General features: G+C 40.8%; 3 protein-coding genes across 9 annotated transcripts in view; 1 reads left to right on the forward strand and 2 right to left on the reverse strand.

Annotated features, from left to right (window-relative positions):
- Positions 1–7,190, reverse strand: part of LOC121901615 (BEN domain-containing protein 4) — an 11,985-nt gene extending 4,795 nt beyond the window's left edge. Inside the window, exons 1-4 of one of the 2 annotated variants that reach the window (XM_042418476.1) lie at positions 6,948–7,190; positions 5,857–6,689; positions 2,198–2,773; positions 88–179 (exon numbers count right to left, since the gene is read on the reverse strand). In XM_042418476.1, coding sequence (XP_042274410.1) covers positions 88–179; positions 2,198–2,773; positions 5,857–6,385 — 1,197 coding nt within the window. In that variant the 5' untranslated portion in view covers positions 6,386–6,689; positions 6,948–7,190. Of the gene's footprint in view, positions 1–87; positions 180–2,197; positions 2,774–5,856 lie in introns of both variants that reach the window. The other variant, XM_042418475.1, reaches the window with a different exon arrangement.
- Positions 7,191–9,594: 2,404 nt separating this feature from the next.
- shisa3 (shisa family member 3) lies at positions 9,595–13,763 on the forward strand. The gene is made up of 2 exons (XM_042419053.1): positions 9,595–10,335; positions 11,906–13,763. The coding sequence occupies exons 1-2, from the start codon at positions 10,065–10,067 to the stop codon at positions 12,511–12,513; spliced, it is 879 nt and encodes a 292-aa protein (XP_042274987.1). The 5' UTR covers positions 9,595–10,064; the 3' UTR covers positions 12,514–13,763.
- Positions 13,764–14,673: 910 nt separating this feature from the next.
- atp8a1 (ATPase phospholipid transporting 8A1) overlaps positions 14,674–22,210 on the reverse strand; it is a 108,742-nt gene continuing 101,205 nt past the window's right edge. For all 6 annotated transcript variants that reach the window (XM_042418441.1, XM_042418438.1, XM_042418440.1 and 3 more), the window contains 3 exons: positions 22,060–22,152; positions 20,061–20,152; positions 14,674–17,267 (listed from right to left, as the gene is read on the reverse strand). In XM_042418441.1, the coding sequence (XP_042274375.1) occupies positions 17,170–17,267; positions 20,061–20,152; positions 22,060–22,152 (283 nt within the window). In that variant the 3' untranslated portion in view covers positions 14,674–17,169. The remainder of the gene's footprint in view (positions 17,268–20,060; positions 20,153–22,059; positions 22,153–22,210) is intronic.

Below are 22,210 nucleotides of genomic sequence, written 5' to 3' on the forward strand. Positions count from 1 at the left end.
ACATATGCTACTTAAAACACATGCTTAAAATAACTATGGATAATATAAAGGAGCCTGCAAGTGTTATGTAATGAACTGTCTCCGCACCTCTGTGAGCTGCTCCTCTGGCATCGGCTGGACCAGCTGGTTGTGAAACTCAAGAACAGTCTTGAAGTAGTCCAGAACATTTTGACAGGGAACTGTACAGAAACACAGGCTAAAGTGACCAGTAACACAAACACATCACATCACAATTTCCCTTCAAGCTAAGAGACGACCTATCTAGTTTGTAATTAAACAGTAACTTCCTCCTTTCCTCCTTAAAACACAACTTTGATCTTAATGTCTTGTAAATTTTGAGACCGAGCTGAGATGCTTCACTGTATATTTAACATGCAAATTAGGTTAAGGTGACACTGGGGAGCTCTGAATGCTTTGGGGAAAACAGAAAGGTTAACAAAAATAGATGCTATTAAGAATGTTTCCCCAAACTCTGTGATGGATTTAGATAGAAAACGATGACACACAAAAACCTTGAAGAATGAGGCTAGTGGTGTTCTATAATTTTCTTATTGTCGAAAAATCCCCATGAAAACACAATTCCCTGTGTAGTCAAAGTCTGATATAGTGTATTCCTGCCCCCAAAAACTATTAAAAACACATCAATGAGCTACACAGTTGCAGTGGGTGACATGTTTTTTTTTAATTATGATGAACATGGGCTCTGTAGTTTATGTTGATTTAATCCCACATGAACTCTCCTGCTGCCGAAAATACTCACAAGATCACCAAATCTGCGACTGTAAATTGTCCCCAACTAAAACCTTTTACTCCTGTTTGAGTAACATTTGCTAAAATAAAAACTACATTCTTCTTCTTCTTCTTTATGAAATTTCTGAGCCTTTTTTTAAAAATATGAAACTATATATTTGTGTCCAGTTTCTAAAGATTTATAAATAAGCTGAGCACAACAGACAGGATAGCGAGATCACAAGGAACTGCTGACAATAATAAAAATATAGAATATCGTCAGCCTTTAACATAATTTATTCTGGTCTAATGATGGTTATGATGACAAGCTACATAAATGCATAATGCTGGTGTGTAAGCTTAGTATGTGTAGGTTTAGTATTGTGTTGCAGTTCTTTTTCAAGAAATCATGTGAACATTTTAGGAAAACTCATCGCCCAGATAAGATAAGAGATGTTTACTGTCATCATATTTGCATATAACCAGATTTAAATAGGCTGATGAGCATAAACACCGGTGTACATATTTAATCATCAACCTGTTTGAAACTGTGACACTTTTCAGCTCAATTAGTTTTTTTTCCTCAGACATACAGACAGGCGACAAATGAAAGGAAGAACCTGAATAAATGAGCAGAGAAGCATAATGAGCGGTGAATACAGGGCACAAGAGGTCAACGAATGGTTTAATGAGAATGATGTGAATCATATTTGAATGACATGTGAGACAGTGCTCTCCACCACCATCATCAAAACACCGAATGAGGGAATATCTTTTGGATAGCCTCTCCTCCAAAGAAAAAACGACATTATAGACGTAAAGCTGTAAATTCAGTGGCCAAAAACGACAAATAGTTATGTGTGAGTGACAGACGCCATCGAGCAGCCATAATAATTATGACACAGTTCAGATGACGGCAAAAAGTGGACTTAGCTGCAGGAATCCCTTTCAACCTTTGTTTGCTTCTTGTTTTCAACCGCAAGTTAAGACATTTTTTTTTAGCCGTAACGTGGTGTTTACTATTACCATGTTGTGTAACTAAGGAAGTACTAACCACGTTTCAAGTGATCATTTTCACCCAAACCATGATCTTTCCCTAACCCTAACCAAGTGGTTTTTATGCATAAAACTAACCAGACGTTAACCACAGCCTTGTCACACCAGAAAACATCATTATTTTTTAACAGCAATTTGTAACAGTTTTGAAAAGCAGCATATTACGCTCCTATCGGTCGTTCTGAAAACAGTCCTATGTTTTCAGACGCTCTGGAGTGCAGGTACGAATGACCTATGTGGTGTTTTAATTTGGAGGACTTGTTGCTTGTGGAGGAATGGAATCAGAGACTTGCCCAACACCTTACTGAGACATTTTATGTTGTTTTTTCCTTTAATTTGTTACCCATCTGTATCAACACTTAGTATAAACTGCCAAACGCCGCCTGGGAGATCCTGGCTGTCATAAATGCACCTGGGTTATTCTCCAGTTTGTTGCGGAGCTCCTCGTTCTCTTGCTGCAGAGATAGCACCTCCTGCTCCAGCTCTAGGCAGCGTGGACAGCAGCTTTCCTCCTCCTCTTCCTCCTCAGGCAGCGTGGACGACGGGTGGCCGTACGACTCTGACGGAGTCGGAGAGCCCCAGCCTCCCAGGTTGGGTCTCGGAGGAGACATCCCTGAACCGGGCTCCGCGGACAGACACTGCTCATCCTCCAGGCCCAGAGCCAGATGTTGCTGCTGCTGCTGCTGCTGCTGCTGCTGAGGCCCTGAGAGGAGATAGCTCTGGAGAGAGTCTGTAAAGATGCGGAGAACGGCAGAGGTCTGTTGTTGGTTCAAATGGCTTTGTTGGGCCTCCTCTTCTGGGTCTGTGGTGGAAGAACTCTCTTCAGGTTTAGACTTCCCCAACGAGGAGCAGTGAAGCCCCTGAATGTCACCTTCCAGCTTGATGTTTGAGGTAAGGGTGGAGGAGGGCTCCAGAAGCCGGCCGTTGTTGAGGAGGCTGAGGACTCGGCTGCACTGCTGGGCAAAGGCGTCCAAGATGAGACGGTTCTCTACAGCAGAGAGGAAAAAGCAAGAGGTCAGATGAACTTCTGAGGAGGCATTTCAACTACAGGTCAGTCATCATTGTAGAATCACAGGAGCCTGATGTGCTCTTAGACGTTTGCTATTTTTGAGTTTCAAAAAACAACAGCAGTCGTCAAAACAATTTCATCTCAAGGTCCATTGAGTAGCTGTTTTGGAGCTTTTTGACTGTATCACATGACCTTCATCAGCAGATTGAGTTTGCTTAGATGCAGATGTTCAAACTTCAAAGTCAACATGGATGAGAAGTCCTGGAGATGCTCAGAATCATCAAAAGTTTAAACATTCACACTTTGATGACTGTTGAGCAAACTCAATCTGCTGATGAGGACCATGTGATATGGTTAAAAGCTCCAGGACGACTACTAAATGGACATTAAGGTGAGATCATTTTTGTCAACAGATAATATTTTCTTTGTTGGATATTATCTGGCTTTAATAGACTATGGATTATTCGTTAACACAACATATATTGTTAATACTGATGCATTAATATATAAACAGCATTTTACTATTGAAGCTGGTTGATATTTAGCTAGTTGTTTTTTTTTACTTGTGTGTCGTGGGGTTGTAAGATGATAAATGTATGAAAGAGGGAAAAAAAACTCTTCTTTGCTACATAAAATATGTATTTTTTATGAGAAGCTCCTCTCTAATCTTTGCTGTTTTTGTGAAATACTGGTCTCTCTCTAGACCTCAAACAGTTATTTAGATGAAAGATTCTGAGAAGTTTTAAGGGGAAATGTCTCTTTGATGGAACTGATAACAACTCATAGACATCTAAAATGTGACAATGAGCCCCAAGTGAACACTGTTTTTTGGAAAGGATCACAAGCCAAAAAGCTCAGGAGCCACTGATTTCATCTTTAGTAATGTGCTGTGTTTAATCAGCTTATTATGTGGGTTTTTTTTTAATGTAAAATCAAAATATGAAAAGGAACCAGTAACTCCAGCTGTCAAAGAAATGTAGTAAAGTAGAAGTATAAAGTTGTATAAAATGGAAATACTCAAATAAAGTGAAAATACCTCAAAATTTTACTTAAGAAAAGCAACAGAGTGAATCAACTTAGTTACTTTCCATCACCGCTGAAGTAGAAAAGCAGCAAATTAATGCGTGAAAACAACATGAATATTTTGTCTCTTTCTGCCTCATGTTTCCTTGTGGCAAAGCTTCCCATTACAACATACAGTATAGTCTCCTGTGTTCATAGAAATGTCGGCTCGATTATGCTGATTTATTCAGATGTCAATAAACTTATAAGTCACAGTGTATCTGCAGTGACCAAACCCAGCCGAGCAAAGAAAATCAGCACAAAGCTATTGTCCAGAACAAGCCTCAGTGTGTCCTTTCCCTGGTAGTCTAGGCACGTCTCAATGAATGAGATGATCTCACACATACCTCCATGTAATGATTATGAGTCCACTGGCCTCACAATCACTCACAAACACACACACACAAAAACACAAACGCAAAATGAGTTCTAGGCGGCCACTGCTGCGTTGCCACTCGCTCAGACGTGTCTATCAGCCCGGTGCAGATGTGTCGCATTTATTAATATGCGTCCTGTCTCTGTTTACCCGTCGAGATGTATCTGATATCATTCGCCATCACCCTGCCTCCCCTCCTCCGCCTCCTCCTCCTCCTCCTCCTCCCCCCCTTCTCTTCTCTCACCAGTTCTGTGGCACTGTAAGCTGAGAGCCTCATAAAATTTCATTAAAAACAATATACGCTCAGCAGAGGCAAATTTATGAGCCCCATTTGTTTTAATCACAACTCTTCGGGAAGGCTTTTCAATGTAATTTGTGTTATTGTGTGCTGAACTGATTGCTGAGTCCAGGGGTCTCCAGCGCTTCTCTTCATGAAGAGGACATCAAGTTTTGTGGGTTTTTTGGGGGTTTTTTTTCAGTCATGAGAGGGACATTAAGTTGCTGCCATTGTGCAGATAAAAGCACTTTGATTTGTCATTATCTGTGAGAATACGTGGCACATGTAACTTGGACTGGATGGTACATCTTTTGAAATATGAGCAGATTCACTGGATTCGTGTGATTATTTCACAAGTGGTTTGAGGACCGTTTGCACACCAGAATAGATGCAAACAATAGGTCATCATCACTGAAAACTGGGTTTTATACTTCTAAAGAATCACTGAAGGAATAAAATGGATTGAAATGTAATGCTTGTCTTTACACTGTACTTGTAGTCTTAATACTTCATGCAATTCACATGTAGGTTAGGCCAATACAGTGCAACCTGAGCTCCCACTGAACATTGTCTGTAAAGCAGCCAGAAGCAAATTGAGCCTGAGCAGCCAGCAGTGATAAAGAGATTAATATCTGATTAGAGGATGAGATGTCTAATGTTTAATTTCGTAACTGCCTGAATTAGGTTCATTGCTTTCATCTTAATGTTGGTTCCCATGGACCCGCCCTCCACACGGGAACACATTTCTTCCTGAGCACAGCCCTCTAATGAACAGCAGCTGAGGAGGAAAAAATGAGCAGGAACAATGTGTTTCAACAGGAGATTGTGAGGGCCGTTGTGCACACACACACACACACACACACACACACACACACACACACACACACACACACACACACACACACACACACACACGGACAGACAATTACCCAATGTAATTTTTAGCACATGCACACTGGAGATTCAATCATGACTGCTCTCATTACAGCAGCAAATCAATCACTGCTGACAGGAAGAAAAAAAAAGGGGGGAACAAACGGGAACAAAAACATGAAGCTCAGAGGAGCAAACAAAAGAGATGCTGGATTTTAATGACATACATGTATTGTTTTGTCTTCTGTTCAAGTTTATTGACTGTGTAGAGTATTGATGCTCATATGTCTGAGCAGCAAAACCCCCCAAAAATGTACACACACAAGTACCTGGACAATCTGAGGACATGTGGATCGGAAAAAGTCTAAATAATTGAGGGGAAAACATACCACGACAGATGAAGCAGACCTCTGGCGATGTGTGGGGGTCACTCATGTTAAAGACACTTCACTCTGAACAAGTTTGAAAACCCACCTGAGCTGATGCCGTAGGTGCAGTCTGGAGCTTCTTGGTTCAGACCGGTTCGTCCGGGGGAGAATCTGGGCTCCGCTGTGCCGCCGCTGACGCGCCGCTGCTGGGTACCAAGAGATGCTGCCGCCGCTACGCTGCCCGCTGCCGCTGAGGTGGATGTCGGGACCCTGCTGCTGGGCCTGTTCTCACATGGGAAACGATGCTGCTGCTGTTGCTGCTGTTGCTGCTGCTGCTGAGGAGTCGGGTGTTGGTGATGCTGCTGGCTGCTGCTGATAGTTTGCTGGAGCTGCAGACGCTGGTGGTGATGGTGCGGCTGGAAAGGATGAGGCTGCCCGGGGTGAAAAGTGAAGTGATGTCCGCCGCCGTCACCGCCAAACAGAGGCACCTCGACCACAGCGGACCTGTCAAAGCGCGACTTGCCCGCCGAGCGCTTGCTCTGGAAGGTTTTCAGGGTGCTGTACGGACCGCGTTGTTGTCGGCACATCTTCGGGGCGCAGGGCCCTTCATCTGCGGGCTGCATCTCTCCCTCCATCCCTGCCAGGTGTCACAGCGCGGCGGATGGCCCCGGGTAGGTATATTGTGGCGTGCTGGTGTGACAGGCAGCTGATGACTGGGAGATTTCGGATTTGTCTGGCTCGGTTTTCCTCATACACACTGTGGAAGGGTGGGCTAATTTACTGACAAGCCACCGCTCCAATCCCCAGACTGGAGCGCCGACACTGAGACTCTTCCAGAGGGAAATACAGGCGGGACTTGTGCGCTGCTGCTGCCTGCCTGCCTCCTTTGTAGCCCACAACCACACAGAGAACAACGGGGCGCTGTAGCAGATTTACAGCCTGAAAATGAAACATGTGCAGAACGAAATCCAACAAATGAAAAGGCAGAGGCCATTTTGGTACAGAGCTCAAAGCATCAATAGCGTCAAATGAGCGCAAATGAGAGAGAAGTCTTTCATCTAAATCCGATTAGAGGAAACAGTCCAAAAGAAAAATATCTGTTATAATGCATAGATTATTTCTTAAACATTTTAGTTTTTATTGAATGAATAATGTTGAATGACCATAAAATAGAAGAAATAAACATTTGACACTGACTTTTCAGCTTTCCTTGGCTAATCTGAAGGTTAAATCATATTTATAATTCATTTAATTAGTTTTAAAAATTCACTAATTTTATTCATAATTCATCGCAGGTCTGAAATCGTCAGGAAAGGCCTGAAGCAGCTGTCCAGCAGCCTGCAGGCCTAAAAGTTTGCATCGCCACATGGGGGCGCCACATCAATAGGTTAGACCTACAAACAAGATGTTTAATGAATGAAGGAGTGGAAAGACCTGCTGCTGATTTACATCAATGTTTTCTCCCTCAACAACAGGCCCGTAGTTCTTGCTTCTGTGTTTTATCAAAACACATGCAAATGATGAGTCAATATTATGTGTAGACACCAAACTGAAGATGGCTGTGAGCCAATAATGGAATATGCTATCTTATATGAATGGTCTAACTAAAAGATTGATCAAAATATTTTAATAATATTATATATATTAATATAATAGTAATTGGCTATCATAAACCACCAAATCAGCTGTATTTTCAGAAAATGATGGAGTGTTTGAATGCAACGTCAGCAAATAGACTGGTGAATTATTCTGCAAACTAAAAACTGATCAGTTTAGCAAAGTCTTAAAGAATGAGTTCACAGTTTTTCAAGTCTGTCTTAAAACAACAGTCAGGAGCCCAAATGACCATTGAAATAGTTTTTTCTTGTCATAATCGTTCCTCCTGTTCATACTGACCATTAGAAGATCCCTTCATGATGCACTTACAATTTAAGTGATGACAGTCCTCCTTCTGTACAAAAATGTAATTAAAAGTTTATCTGAAGCTGATATGAAGCTGCAGCCGTCCAAATGAATCAAATCAAGTAAATATCTTTCAATGTTACAGTCTTTTTAGTGCTAAAGTCCCTCTTTTTGTTACTAGACTTCCACCACAGCTCAACAGGGCAACACTGTCCAAGGAAACACAAAGAGGGAATTTGATGCTAAAAAGACTGTAAATGTGGCAGATATCCACTTGATGTGACTAACTCAGACTGCTGAAGCCTCATATAAGCTTCAGATCAACTTTTAAATGCATTTTTGCACAAAATTACTGTGTGGACACACTGGATTTTGGCCCCCGTCACTTACATTAAAAGCGCATTTGAAGGGTATCTTTTAATGTCCAGTATGAAGAGGAGGAATGATTACAGCGAGAAAAAAACTCTCTCAGTGTCCATATGGGCTCCTGAGTGTTGCTTTAAGAAAGACTTGAAAAATTGTGAGACTATTCTTTAATGTCCTCCTCATACTTGAATTATATAAATCTTACATAGGTTACATTAAAAGCAGTCTTATAGCCTTGGCGCCATTTGTTAAACACAAGAATTGCAGGAAAATCACTGTTTGGATTTATTTGTTTAGAGAATATTCTCAGCGGAAAAAATTAATGAGTCTGAGTTCAGAGGCTTTGTTTCCCAGTCTGACTCAGAGAAACTCATGCATGAATTTGTCATGAGGAGGCTGGATTATCGCAATTCTCTGTTTATAGGTCCTCCAAACAAAACAATCCATAGATTACAACTCATCCAGAACTCAGCCGCACGATTTCTAACCAGGACAAAAAAAAAAATCAGACCACTTAACTGCAATCCTCTGAAACCTTCACTGGTTACCTATTGTCTTCAGAATACAATTCAAAATCCTCCTGTTGGTCTACCAAGCACTTGGTGGTCCGGCTCCACAGTACACTTCAGACATGCTGTCAGTTTACAATCCCAGCAGTTCGCTCCGGTCACAGGGTGGAAATCTCCTCCATGTGCTAGATCACTTTTAACGTCTAGTGAGATGATATTCACCATTTAATGCACCTAAAGAGTGGAACAGTTTGTCTGCTGATCGTAGACTTACTCCGACACTGTGTTCTTTTAAAACCAAACTAAAAACCTCCTATTCAGTCGAACATTTTCTTAAATGAACAGTACAGTATGTATGTGTGTGTGTGTGTGTATAAATGTGTATGCATGAATGGATGTTTCTGTTTGTCAGCACATTTTTGCTATTTGATGCTTTTGTATGAGATGTTGCTATAGAAATACAATTTGAATTTAATTGAGTTGGTTTATGAGGCAAATTTTCTTCAACTTTTCATATTAACACCCCAAAAATAAAAGCATAAAAATTCCCAAAAATGCAATGTAACAATGTGTATTAGTGTAACAGTAACACAAGTAGAGATTTAGAGACATAAATTCAACAAATTGACTCAGTAAAGTCGATTTTATAACAATAGGCTGTATGTAAAGTTTTCTAACAACAGTGAATTATGAATTAAACTTTTCATAACAGCAAAACTCTGTTTTGTGTTGTGTTACTTGAAATGTGAATATTGCACCTTGTAGTTTTTTGTTTTTCCTCTGAATTTGCCCCCAAGAGATGATGCCTCATGTTTATACATTAGAGATATTTGCTTTGAAAAGTCTCAAGATAAAAAAACATTGCAGTAGAGACACAAACTAAAGCTGGGTTTTTATTCACGAGTCTATAAATGTCGCACTGTGGGTATTCTAGCATGCAGAATTAAGATAATTTATGCGTGTTATTTGGGCACCTTCGCGGCTTTGGGAGTCATTTGCATCGCTGCAGCAGCTCCGCGTCCCACGTGAATGCGCATGTCTGGTTAATAGGGGGGGGGGGGGGGTTACGTGCGCGCGTACAAAAACTCGACTCACAAAAGCAACAAACCTCCAGTGAGGTGGGCGCACAACTTCTGCACGGACATCAACAAGCGATCACAGGAGCGAGTCGATGAAGAGGGAGAACAGAGAGAAATCCGGAGCAAGACTGTGTGGCTGCGCTCTGCTGAACACTCTCACATGTTTGGATCAGAAGAAAACTGGTTGATAACAGTTTAAAAAGTGACGCAAAGACGTCATTTATTTCAGCAAATCCGGAGAACATTCAATTAAGGATTTTTTTTTTCACTTTGGGTTTTGGCTGCGTTTGGCTCAAAGCGGTTTGGATGGTGGAAAGATGACATAACTTCACATCTGCAGCAGCTTCTCTTTAGTGAATAACTCTAAATGAAGAGTCTCTAACTCGGACTGACACTCGGTGGCCGGGAGCTGCAGCCCACAGGACGCAGGGAACCGTGAACCGCAGCGGCTTGCCGGGATGGTGCGCCTGCTGAACTGCCTGCTGCTGGGATATCTGACCTGGAATCTGCGGATATCGGACGCACAGGGGGAGTACTGCCACGGCTGGCTGGACGCTAATGGGAATTATCATGATGGCTTCCAGTGTCCGGAGGACTTTGACACCACGGACGCCACCGTGTGCTGCGGCTCCTGCTCGCTGCGCTACTGCTGCGCGGCCGTGGACGCACGGCTGGACCAGGGTAGCTGCACCAACGACCGGGAGGTGGACAACACCGAGTTTGCAGCACGTAAGTTTAATTTTTCTCTTCTTAAAAGCGCTTTTCTCAAGTCTTTCCCAAGTGCACTGCTTGAGCAAAACTTCCCATGAAAGTCCAATTAAGCTCAAAGTTTAATTAGGCTGTGAAAAACACAACAAAATACATAAATTGTTGCCATTTAACATGTATGTAATTAAAATACCGGTAAGACAGTAAGATGCAATCACATTTAGTCGAATTTGTTGCTTATATGTATACATATGTATATACAGTCTGGTTGATCTTTAGGGACGTTAAACGGGGAGGTCAGAGGTCAGCTGAACATCTATCAAGACAAAATCCAGCAGGTTGTGTTTCAGTGCTTTGCTCAAAAACACTTCAGCAGTTCAAGGAGAGAGTCTGCAACCACTAAACCACCATGCTGTCTATAAAATGATGAGAATTTAAACACCATAGCTACTAAATATTTGGTACAAACTGTACAAACATATCAAATATTGATGTTATTAATGTGTGTTGTGTTAAAAAAAAGTGGCAGGAATGTGAGCATCTAAAGCAGTCAATGATGTACTGAACATTACTCAAGTATTCTCAGTTTATCTATTTCAGTTGACATACATTTAATATCCTTTGAATTACGGCTGTTTAAAAAAAAAAATCTATTTCTTTCCAACATGAATCAACCAAAGCATCCAGTTTCCAGCACCTGCTTTTCTCTCCACTCCTGTGGCTTCATTTGACCTCAGCTCACTGCAGGTTGTTATTATCATGAAAAAAAGTAGATTTTTTTGGATGAAGCAGCCCCCATCGCCAATAAAAAAAAAATGCTGAGTGAAATAAATTCAGAACATATCAGTAAAACGAGACAGATCATATTTTCCAGACAGTGTTCTCACACAACTAAACCCACTGTGCTGCCAAATATAAAGATCATTCACCTCAACCTGCTCACTAATAAATAGAAGTAATCACAACATCATGAGAGAGCAGGTCATATCTTTGGCTTCTTTAAAACACTTAAAAGGCGTCACAGTGTTACATTAACCCACTGTTGGTTGTGAAAATATTAACAATAGGTCACTTTAACCCAGAGGTTTTATCAGCTTTCTTTCAATTTCCCGAACGGATAGCTGTAGGCCTGTAACTGAACTGACTGTGTGCTCACAATTTCCTATTTTATTTTCTTTCAAAACAAACATTGATGATTTCCTCCCAGAGTGCAAAGGCTCCATGAAGTGTAATCTGAGCTGTTTGTGTTGTCCAGCAAGAATGTGTCTGTTAATAACGCTATGAGGGATTCAAAAGAAACTATATGATTAAATGTTTAGTATCACAGTTTTAGACACCATAAATAGCTCAAAGTTTTTATTAACTGACAAAGTTAGATAGTTTCTGCTCAAAACATTGGATTTGTGATGATTTTTAATGCATTTCAACATTTTTCTATCTTAAAATTTGTCATTTTCTCTCTGAAGAGCAATAAAAATAGAAAAACAGTTGGATGCTCCCGCGCATGAAGACATTTTAATTAGCTTTCTGTCTCATGAAGGTGCTTCCTCACTATCAATCCTAACCTGCCTGTGTCTTCCTCCGCCCACAGAGCCTGTCTACGTGCCCTTCTTGATGGTGGGCAGCATCTTCATCGCCTTCGTGGTGGTCGGCTCCCTGGTGGCCGTCTACTGCTGCACCTGCCTGCGGCCCAAGCAGCCAACCCAGCAGCCTATTCGCTTCTCCCTGCGCAGCTGCCAGGGCGAGACCATCCCCATGATCCTCACCACCGCGCCCCCGAGCCTCCGTGCCCCGTCTCGACAGTCCAGCACAGCCACCACCAGCTCAAGTTCGGCCGGAGGCGGCAGCTCCATGCGGAGGTTTTCTCTGGGAGGTCAGGGGCAGCAGCAGCAGCATGGCTGCCTGGTGTCTGCCACCATCTCCTCGTCAGCCTCCACCCCCACCCAGACCCCTCAGACTCTGCCTCCGCCTCCACCTCCCCCCTACACATCCCCGCCTGCGCCCATATCAGGAGGCATTCAGCATCCTCTGCCCTCCAGCCACACCCACACTCACACCCAGCTGCAGCTCCACCAGCCCTCAATGGCCTCTCACCCCTCGCAGGGCGCCGGGTTTCTTCTGCCACAGCAGTACTTCTTCCCCCTGCAGCCTGACGCCTTCACAGCGGCCAAGGGCTTCGCCGACTTTGGACAGAGCTGACAGGGATCTCAGCGGGGGAAATAGAGGGATTACAAGATTTAGAGATGGTGGGATGTCCGTATGGACACTGCAACACAGCTGGTGGTGTTTGGGTGGAAGGCCGGGTCCGGCTGAACGGACACAGCGCGAGCGGCAGGAGGACGGGGGATAAAGCACAACAAAGCTGTCGTGGTTCAGTGATGTGGCCTGAGGCGTTTCCCCCACTGCAACACAACAGTTCAACAGACGTGTCAGGGGCAGTAACAGTTTTGAATCTTATGCACTTTTCATCATATTGTAAACAGAATTATCTGGACTATATTTTATTTTTTTATACATGCTGCTTTTTTTTTTTTTTTTTTTTTTTTTAAGGTGGCAGTTGACAGTAGAGACTAAAATCTTGCCAATTTATCACAGACTTTCCTTAAAAACAAATACAGGCAGATAGGTCCATTACTGTACTGTGTATTGCAACATTATGATATTAGAGATAGATGTTGGAATCCAGGGAATTATGTTTTTTGACAATCGCAAGGACCTCTGACAGAGGCGAGGACCTGGTTCACAAAGGACATTGTATTGTGGAGGAAATGTGGACTTTTGAGATGTTGTACAGGCATTTATACCCAGAGCAGGGTTGTCATTATGATTCCCTAATTTACAGCTAATAAAACTTTCTTCTACAGTACATTCTACGTGTAAAGCAAAAATCTGTTAAATAACTTTTTTTTTTTTTTTATCACTTACACACAAAAAAAGCATTTGTCCTGAAAGAAGCTTCATCATCGCCCGGACTAAAACGAAACCGGAGCGGTCGGGGCCGCACAGCAGCTCCCTACCTGTCGCTCATTCTTGCGCCAGACTTCACAGCAGGAATGCAGCGCTGAGATCACTCATTGTCAGTGTTCAATGAGCATGGCACGGTCGCAGTGTTAAAAACAATTCACCCCCAGAAATAGAGGTTTAGGTTGCACCAACAGGTATGGCAAAATCTTGACAAAGACTGTTCTGTTCTGTTCTCCCCAGTTATCTGACTGTGAAATAGACCTGGCAACCAGTGTCTCCAGAAACCTGCAAACTGTTCAGTCCGAGGATGTTTACGGCTACATTCAGGACTCCTTAAAGTCTGTGTGTTGCTATATCACTTCACTTATCGCAAAATTCAACTTCAACTATCAGTATTTGACAGATTCGTGTATCAACATTGTCAGGTCTTGTTTATACTTGGCGTCTGTCAGTTTGGACTTCTGTATCACATTCTACACGCTGCTTATAGAGAGTAAATACCAGTTGTTAACAATCTTTGGGATAGGTGTATCTTTGCCAGGCCATGAAAAAAAAGTTTCCAATTTCTTTTCTAGGTTATCCAAAAAGATGCTCCTCACAGTGAAGGCTGTTTGTCTATTTTGTCAGACTGGTTTCATTATTATTCACATTTTTGCTTCTTTTCTGGGTCCTGAACTTCTGAAAACTCTCTTCTCATAACAAATTCTGAAACTAACAGTTATTTTCTTGGATTAATTGACTCATTTTTCTCTCAATTAATCATTTGGTCTGTAAAATATCAGAAAATAGAGATAAGTGTCCATTGCAAACTCCGAACGCTCCAGGTGTCGAACAGTCCAAAACCCCCCAAAATATTCAGTTTAAGCAACATTTAAAAGGTAAACAAGTGAACTTTTGTGTTTTTCTTGATAAATGACTTAAACAATGTATAAATTATCAAAATATGTAGTTGCTGTTAAGTTTTCCATCAATTTACTTTTTGATGAATCATTTCAGCTCTTGATTTACGTATTACAAGTTTGTAATTGAAACACTAAACAAAACAAAAAATCTCCTCCCTAACATATTTGGTAAACAAAACATCACAAACATTAAAGTGACGTCTACTTGAGTCACTTTTAATTAACTCAAACTCTTGCAGCAGTAGATTTCTGTCTATGTGGGATCAGAGTCAGTCTCCATACCATACATGGAGGGTCAGCTAAACATCGTCATCATAACAAATAAGAACTCTATTGATATAATTTGTTTGTCCTGCATGCAGACTTATGTTTTTTCCTGCCTTTTCCTGTTTACTTTCTCACTGCACAGTATGTCCTGTTTGTCACCACACACAGGCACAAGATCGTACAGTGATTGCAAATCTGGAAATACACAGAAGAATTAGCAAAGATGTTCACATTGTTCCTCCATGAGTGTAAAGTTTATTTCAGTAGTCCTTCATGGCAGTAAAAGACAACACTTATACGTTTGCAGTCCCAACATGCAAAACAATCATTGAACAAAAATGACAGAAAAGAAACAAATATTTAAAAAAAAAAAAAAAAAAAAAGTTAAAGGTGCATTTTTTTTCTTTTGTAAAGTGATCAACACTTGAGGGAGAATCAAAGTAGTACAGTTAATACTTCAGAGAAGTTTTGTGTTATCCATTCATGCAGCCCACGACTTTCACAAACAACAACGTGTTTTATTTTTTTCTGGAAAAAGAAAGCAACAGTCCAAGCCTTCCACGACGACGACGACATCCACATTCAGCGGTTTGTAAATTTTTAACAAGATGACAACCGATTAAGTTTCAACAATTAAGACTAGCGTAGAAAAAAAAACAAAACCCAAAAATCATAAACCCTCACTGAACTGAGAAACACAGAAGAGCTGTCTTGTAAAGCAACAAGTTACGAACATGTACACTCAGAGAAATCATAAACAGAAATACCAGATATCCACTACTGGAAAAGGTACATCGAGTGCATTGTGCAACATCTCCTGTCGAAGCAAGCTGAGCATCAGAAACTCCCACAGTCGAGGCAGAGAGTTTGAACACACACACACACACATACACACGCCACTCACACTTTCCCCATACCGGCCATGCATCAGCACACAGTAGTACACCATAGTTATACCTGGAGTCGTGCAGACAGACAACTGGAGCGAATGTCACCACACGCGCACGCACGCACTCATTCACAATATAAGAAACACACCAGGAGACACCAGTAACTCCCAGTCTCACATTGAAGGACACAGACATGCAATGCATACATAGAAGTTATCCACAGTAGAGGTGACACACACACACACACGCACACACGCTCACACTCACGCTCACAGCACATGCACATGCAGGCAATACACAAACACGCACACACTGTCAGAAATCTGATCTCCCATAGGGAGAAGAAAGCAATCACACAGACATTAAGTAGTCAATTATAAATAAATCAAGCCGTAACAATATTAATATTATAATAACAAGACATTTAAGAAAGCTCCTCATTCGATCTAATCTATCCTGCCAGTATATCAGAGGAAGAGAAACAAAGAGTTACAGACAGTTCATTACAAAGCCGGTCAATGCAAAATTCATACATCTCCAATATAAAAATACAAATCCACAAAATAACTATAGAGACAAAGTAGTTTTGATACTGTCGTGGAGTTTCCTGGCTAATATTTCTCTCTCCCTTAAGCTAATGGCACTTATGTTAGAAGGATAAAATCTCCATTTTAAGGGAAACACTATAACCACTGTAAGCTTAAACAAGACCATCATAGAGCCTCCCGTTCAACTCTGCAGGAACAAATCTCGCTCTGTGCCAAAGGGCACTGTAATTTTCACATTGTACAAGTGCAATACTGTAGCGGGGGGGAGACAGCGATTTGTCTTCAGTAGGTGTGTGAAGCACTGTTCTAAGCTAGCTGGCTAAACTATTCTTTGCTATCTTTTTCTTCTAAGAGGGAAAAGGTCTACGTAGGCACCGTTGTGATTGTTGAGACAGGAGTGATGTGTGGAATGCAATTATTTGTCAGGAGCAATACCTCTGCTGTATAAATGGTGGAAGCCGGACTACGGTGTGTTGCAGAGGCAACGGTTAAAAAAAAAAGAGAAACATAAATAAAACCAGGCACGATATCTACATACTTTAAAAACGAAAATAAAAAATAAAAAAAAAGAAAAGAAAAGAAAAAGTGTAGTTTAAAAGAGGATGAAGGCATGAGCAAATGTAAGGCTTTACACAAGAGATGCTTCCTTAAGTGCAAAAAGTAAATTAAAAATTACAAATGTCTGCTCTGAAGTGGTCCATGTAGTGCTGGAATACACCCAGGAGTGTGATTACATTTGGTTTGAGGTTTTTTTTTTCCGAATTCACCAGTATTTAGAAGATTGTATATACGACTGCTCTTTGGCAATCTGACACAAGTTCAAATCTTCAAAAAAAACGAATCATCGTCTAGTGTTTAACTTTTACAATAAGTGATTAGGAGTTTGATTTCAATTTACTACAATGATTTTAGACTTTTTTGGCTCAGTGCTAAAAACTGTCTTTCCTTAAATCAATAGAAAGCAGACTTTTCACTCTGACAAACTGAGTGAGAACAGTGAAGAACTTCAGACCACAGACTGCTAAGAAAGCACAGTGCTCATCAACTCTGCTGGACACACAACTACAGCTGAGAGTGAACACTATTTGTTTTGCTCCTTGTTTTTTTCCCCCCTTTTTCAAAGATTACACATTGTCACTCTCCTCTATTCGTTTCATATTCATGTCCAAAAATCCCCTCAGTGCTGGAGGCACACGCTCGCGTCACGGCTTCTCCTCAAATATCGCCATGAGAAATGGCTGCTGTGGCTCCGGATAGGCCGGCCAGGAAGGAGAAGGCCGGTGCTCACCACTCGTTGGTCCTCTGTTTGGTGGTGTCATACGCTCTGATGACCTCAGACTGTGACACCACTCCGTTCTCGTCTTGAGAAAAGGCGTAGCCATCTGCGAAACCGGATAAAAGAAGTTAAAACTGACATCAGGCAGATGAGTGATTCATTTAATAAAAAATACTAAAAACTTCTATAAAAACACACTGAAAAGAACTGAATTAAAATATAAACAATTAACAAAAACACAATACATAAACCAGTTGTTCGACACTTTGGGAAATACATTTATTTGCTTTCTTGCTGAGATTTAAATGAGAAGATCAATACTGCTTTCATGTCTGTACACTAAATATGAGGCTACAAGAAGCCGGTTAGCTTAGCTTAGCATAAAGAATGGAAACAGAGGGAAACTGCTAGCCTGGCTCTGTCCAGAGTCATAAAAATATACACGTAAAGCTGACACAAATACTTCATATCTTGTTTATTTAATCAGGAGGTTACGTGCAAGACTATTTTTTGGCGTAGTGACTTCCTAGAGTTTCCGCTGGTTGCCTGGCAACCTCATGTTTATGACAAGGTTGCAGGGAGTCATGGCTCCCAGCTGAGAAATAGTTCCATACTTAAACACGTGCAAAACCACAAACTGTCGTTTTTACACTTTAATTTTTGTCTGGATTAAATAAATAAGATATAACATGAATTAGTGAGCTTTAAAAGGTGCTCATAGGCGGATTTTGTTACCTTTGGACAAAGCCAGGCTAGCTGTTTCCAGTCTGTACGCTAAGCTACGCTAACAAGCTGCTGGCTGTAGCTTCATATTTCGCATACACACACATGAGAGTGGTATCAAACTTCTCATCTAACTCTTGGCAACAAAGCACACTTCTCAAAATGTCAAACTATTCGTTTTAAATAAATCATGTAATGAAAATAACACACAAAAAGTTAAATAATAAAAAAAATAATATAATAATAATCATAAAAAATAAATCACAGTTGCACCAAGAGTTTTATATGTAGCCTAAAATTATCCCTACAATCTAACCTAAACTTCCTACAGGGTTCCTCTCTGACCTTTGACCCCTGACTCACCTTCAGGTGTCAAATGACTCGGTCAGTACCTGGAGGCCAGCGGGCAAGTTCAAAGGACCCCGCTGAGACGAGTGCATTGTGGGGGAATAACAGCGCAACATTTCATCATTTCATCGTTATCTGGCTCTACTGAGCTCAACTCAGGACAAACCAGGCACACGAGGGGAAGGACAGGAAGTCAACAACGAGAAAAGGACAGGAGGAGAGGTGTCTATCGAGGAGCTACAGGGGGCTGGAACCTTTACGGGTGAGGTTTGAATAATGAAATTTTAAAAAAAGGTATCACACAACAATGGTCTCATCCCCACCTATGAGACAAACAAAAAACAAACTGATCAGACAAAGGACAGAACAGAACTGAGAAAAATAAACAGAAGACCAAACCAAACCCATGCCTGGAGTATCACTGGAAAGTCTTTTAAACCAGTGTGACACCTGAGTTTTGGTACTGACACGAACGCTACTTTTTCAATACCTTACTACAGTACAAGACTTGCTAGTCAAAAGTTAATCTTAAGCCCCATTTGAAAGGGATTTATTTCTCCAAGTGAGGTGGTTTTAAAATCACCTGCATATGTCTGTGATTTTTCACCCTCCCCCCCACTAACAATTACATCCCTAATTACCCACTGTTCTTTGGCTAAGAGACACTTTGCATTTTAAGTGTATCTCTTGAGTTTTTGTAAATAGAGCTGCAATTTCCGTTACAGAGTTTCATCAGCTCAGCGCAAAGTGTGACAAGGATTTTATTAACCTGATAGATCGTTCAATAACATCAGTCAACACATACAATAAAGGAAAAAGTAAAGACAGACATTACAAAAGAAGGACCTGCAAGCTCATCAGATTTGCTGTTGTTGTAACGTTTCAGGTGATTCTGTCTTTGCTGTTTAACCTTTGAATAGCTGAACTGATTTTATGTGTAGATAGTCTCTTTTTTTTACTATAAAAGCAGCCTAATTCACATTCAGAAAGAGACATTAAAGTCGCAACTATCTGGGTCAATAATTAAATGATAGCTATATAATTAACAGAAAATAATACTAACATTAAAAATAACACTAATCCTGTCAGTGGACCAGCTCCTGTAATTTGCCAGAAGCTATAACGGCGACTCAGAACGACAACAAGGAGGAGGAGAAATCTGTTATTAATCCTGTCCAAATGGGGCTTCAGACATTTTAGTGGTTAATGTTGTTTTACCCTAAACAACCATAAAAGAAGACAAATAAAAAACTAAAAGATAACATAAAATATAGTAGAAAAATAACAGAATTGTGACTTAAATCAGGCATAAATTGATCAAAGAATACAGGACTAAGATTCGGACAAAACCTTCACTGTCAACTTTACTTAACAGTTGATTATAAAGTGGCTGACATTCGATACTCGTCCGATGCTTCACATAAGCGGACAGTTTGTTTGGCAGGTAGAGTGATGTTTACCAGGTGTCAGGACACAGGGAAACTATGGGGCTGTTTGCAGACAGTATGTGTGTTTCCTGTATCTGGTTAACGCAGGGTATTTCTGAAGAGCAGCGGGATGAGCAGAGTGTTACTGCCTCCCCAGCAGGATGAAGGGCGAGCCGCTCCGGAGATACAGTATGTGTCAGAGGAGGAATAATGACGCTTGCTCTGTTCCCCTGACAAACTGAAGATTTGTAAGCAGATAAATCTAACGTCTTTTTTTGTCTTCGGGGTGAAATTTAACGGCCTGATCCGTCTGCCTTGAGGCAACGTTTAGAGAGAAAGAAAGTTAGGATAAAAAGAGAGAGAGAGAGAGAAAAAAAAGAAAGAAATCTGATGTAACTTACGGAGCAGGTTCTGCTGCATGGAGTCAGACCGGTATAGACTGACTGTACTCTTCTTGAAGACGTTCTTCAGGAGCTGGGCCCTCTCCGTCAAACTACACACACACACACACACACACACACACACACACACACACACACACACACACACACACACACACACACACACACACACAGAGTCAGTATGTTAGCAGCATGCTGAGCACCACAGGTAGATTTAATGACCCATACATCAAGCCCGTGTCCAAGCACCTCCAGAGTGGATGGACCTGCCAACTGCGCTACATGCTGGTACAAACACCATGTAGGGAGACAGACTCTGGAGACGCAGTGGGAAAACAAAGTGTGTGTGTGTGTTTTTGTGAGTGAATATCTGAAACAGCATGTTGGCCAAAAGGAATGCATGTAAAGCTAACAAATGTGTGTACTATAGATGCTCATACCACATGTTTTGTTTTGTTTTATTTGTTTCACAAACACATAAAGACAAAACACAGGAAGGAAATATAAAAGTACGTGTGAGGTTGTGGTAGAAACCTGTAATAGTTTATATGAAAACCACACCCTAAAGACATACAAAAGGTAAAGAACAAACATACAAAATCACCAATACATTTTAAATATTAGTGTTCAAACATCACACTATAAAATAAAATACACAACCTTGTGTGCATACATGTGTCCTCCTACGTGCATATATGCAAAATCATCCATGTATCTGTGTGTTTGTATCTTTACATGTGGTTGTTTCTGTAGATGTGTGTGTGTGTGTATTAGTGTGTGTGTGTGTGTGTGTGTGTGTATGTGCCAGGAGCAGGCCTGCAGCCCGCTGAGTCCGGGACAGTGGCCAGGCAGGGGGATCACTTTCAGCCAGCAGGAGATCTCACACTGATCTGCTCCATACTAATACCTGCTGCAGGCCTCAGACCCCAGAGTCACTGATACATTTTTATAATATATGGCTTTAATATAGGAGGACTCTTAAATAAGACATTCAGTATGTTGGGGGGAAAAAAAGGGACATCTACTCTTATGACATGATTACTGACATTACAGTCAAACTCCAGCAATTTAACAGCAATTTTAAGATTTCTACCCTCCACATAGTGATATTGTTGGCATGTGTATTTGTGAAATTTTAGGCTTATAGATGATTCTTCCTCCAAGTTTCTTTAGGGAATTTGGTCAAAAAAAAAAGTCTTATATTGCATATAGAAAGAATAATGGCCAAGGCATGAACTATGTGATCCTGAGAGGTAGGATGTGCAATATGATGACTTATACTGTGAGACGATATAAATTTGTCAACCGTCTGAGATTTTGCCATAAAGTTTATAGTGAGGTATCTATCCCTTTGATATCTCTGGTTGTATTAGGCCAGCGCTGCAAATCAATGAGAAGGACTGCTTTACTGCAGTATTGGATTTTTTAAGATGATGAAGTACTGTGATTTGTCGGGTATTTCATTCGCTGAAGTGGCAAAAAACACATTCTTGTTGGCTTTCTTAGTCAGTTTCAGAATTGATTTTCCGAAAATATTTACTATATCAGCACATATAGCATCACATATACCAGGATAGGATAGGATTTTGTTTCCACTTTATTTTTAACCACTCATAACGTAGAAGACTGAATAAATTGTGGAGCAAAGCAAAGTTTGTGTTTATTTTCTGTGGGACACAAACAGTTGAAAGTTTTAACTTAATGATAATGAAATGTTCTTAGTGTCCAAGCCAAGTGGTGATTTGCCTAGAAACTGATAAAAAGTAGCAAATTATAGCAAACAGGGACCAAATAGACCAAAACTTATATTTTATAGAAAACTAAGATTTTAATTCTAAACCACGTCTTATCATTTTATCTTATGAGTTAATTTCCATAAGGACAATGAACTTCCTACTACTTTTTATCAAACACAATGTTTTTGGTCCATGTAGAGACAATACAATTCTGTAAATCTAAAATTGCACACAAACAAGAGTGAAGTAGTGTGATACTGTACCTCTTTCCATGCACCACTGCTCCTGGGTCTTTGGATAAAGCCTCCAGCTCCTGCACCTCATCCACCAGTGTCTTGAAACACACCTTCTTCACCCTGTAAATTAAACAATATATTTAAAAAAATGTGATATTAAAATACAACAACTAATTCA

The sequence above is a fragment of the Thunnus maccoyii genome, chromosome 8, assembly GCF_910596095.1.
Source record: "Thunnus maccoyii chromosome 8, fThuMac1.1, whole genome shotgun sequence".
Classification (NCBI taxonomy): domain Eukaryota; kingdom Metazoa; phylum Chordata; class Actinopteri; order Scombriformes; family Scombridae; genus Thunnus; species Thunnus maccoyii.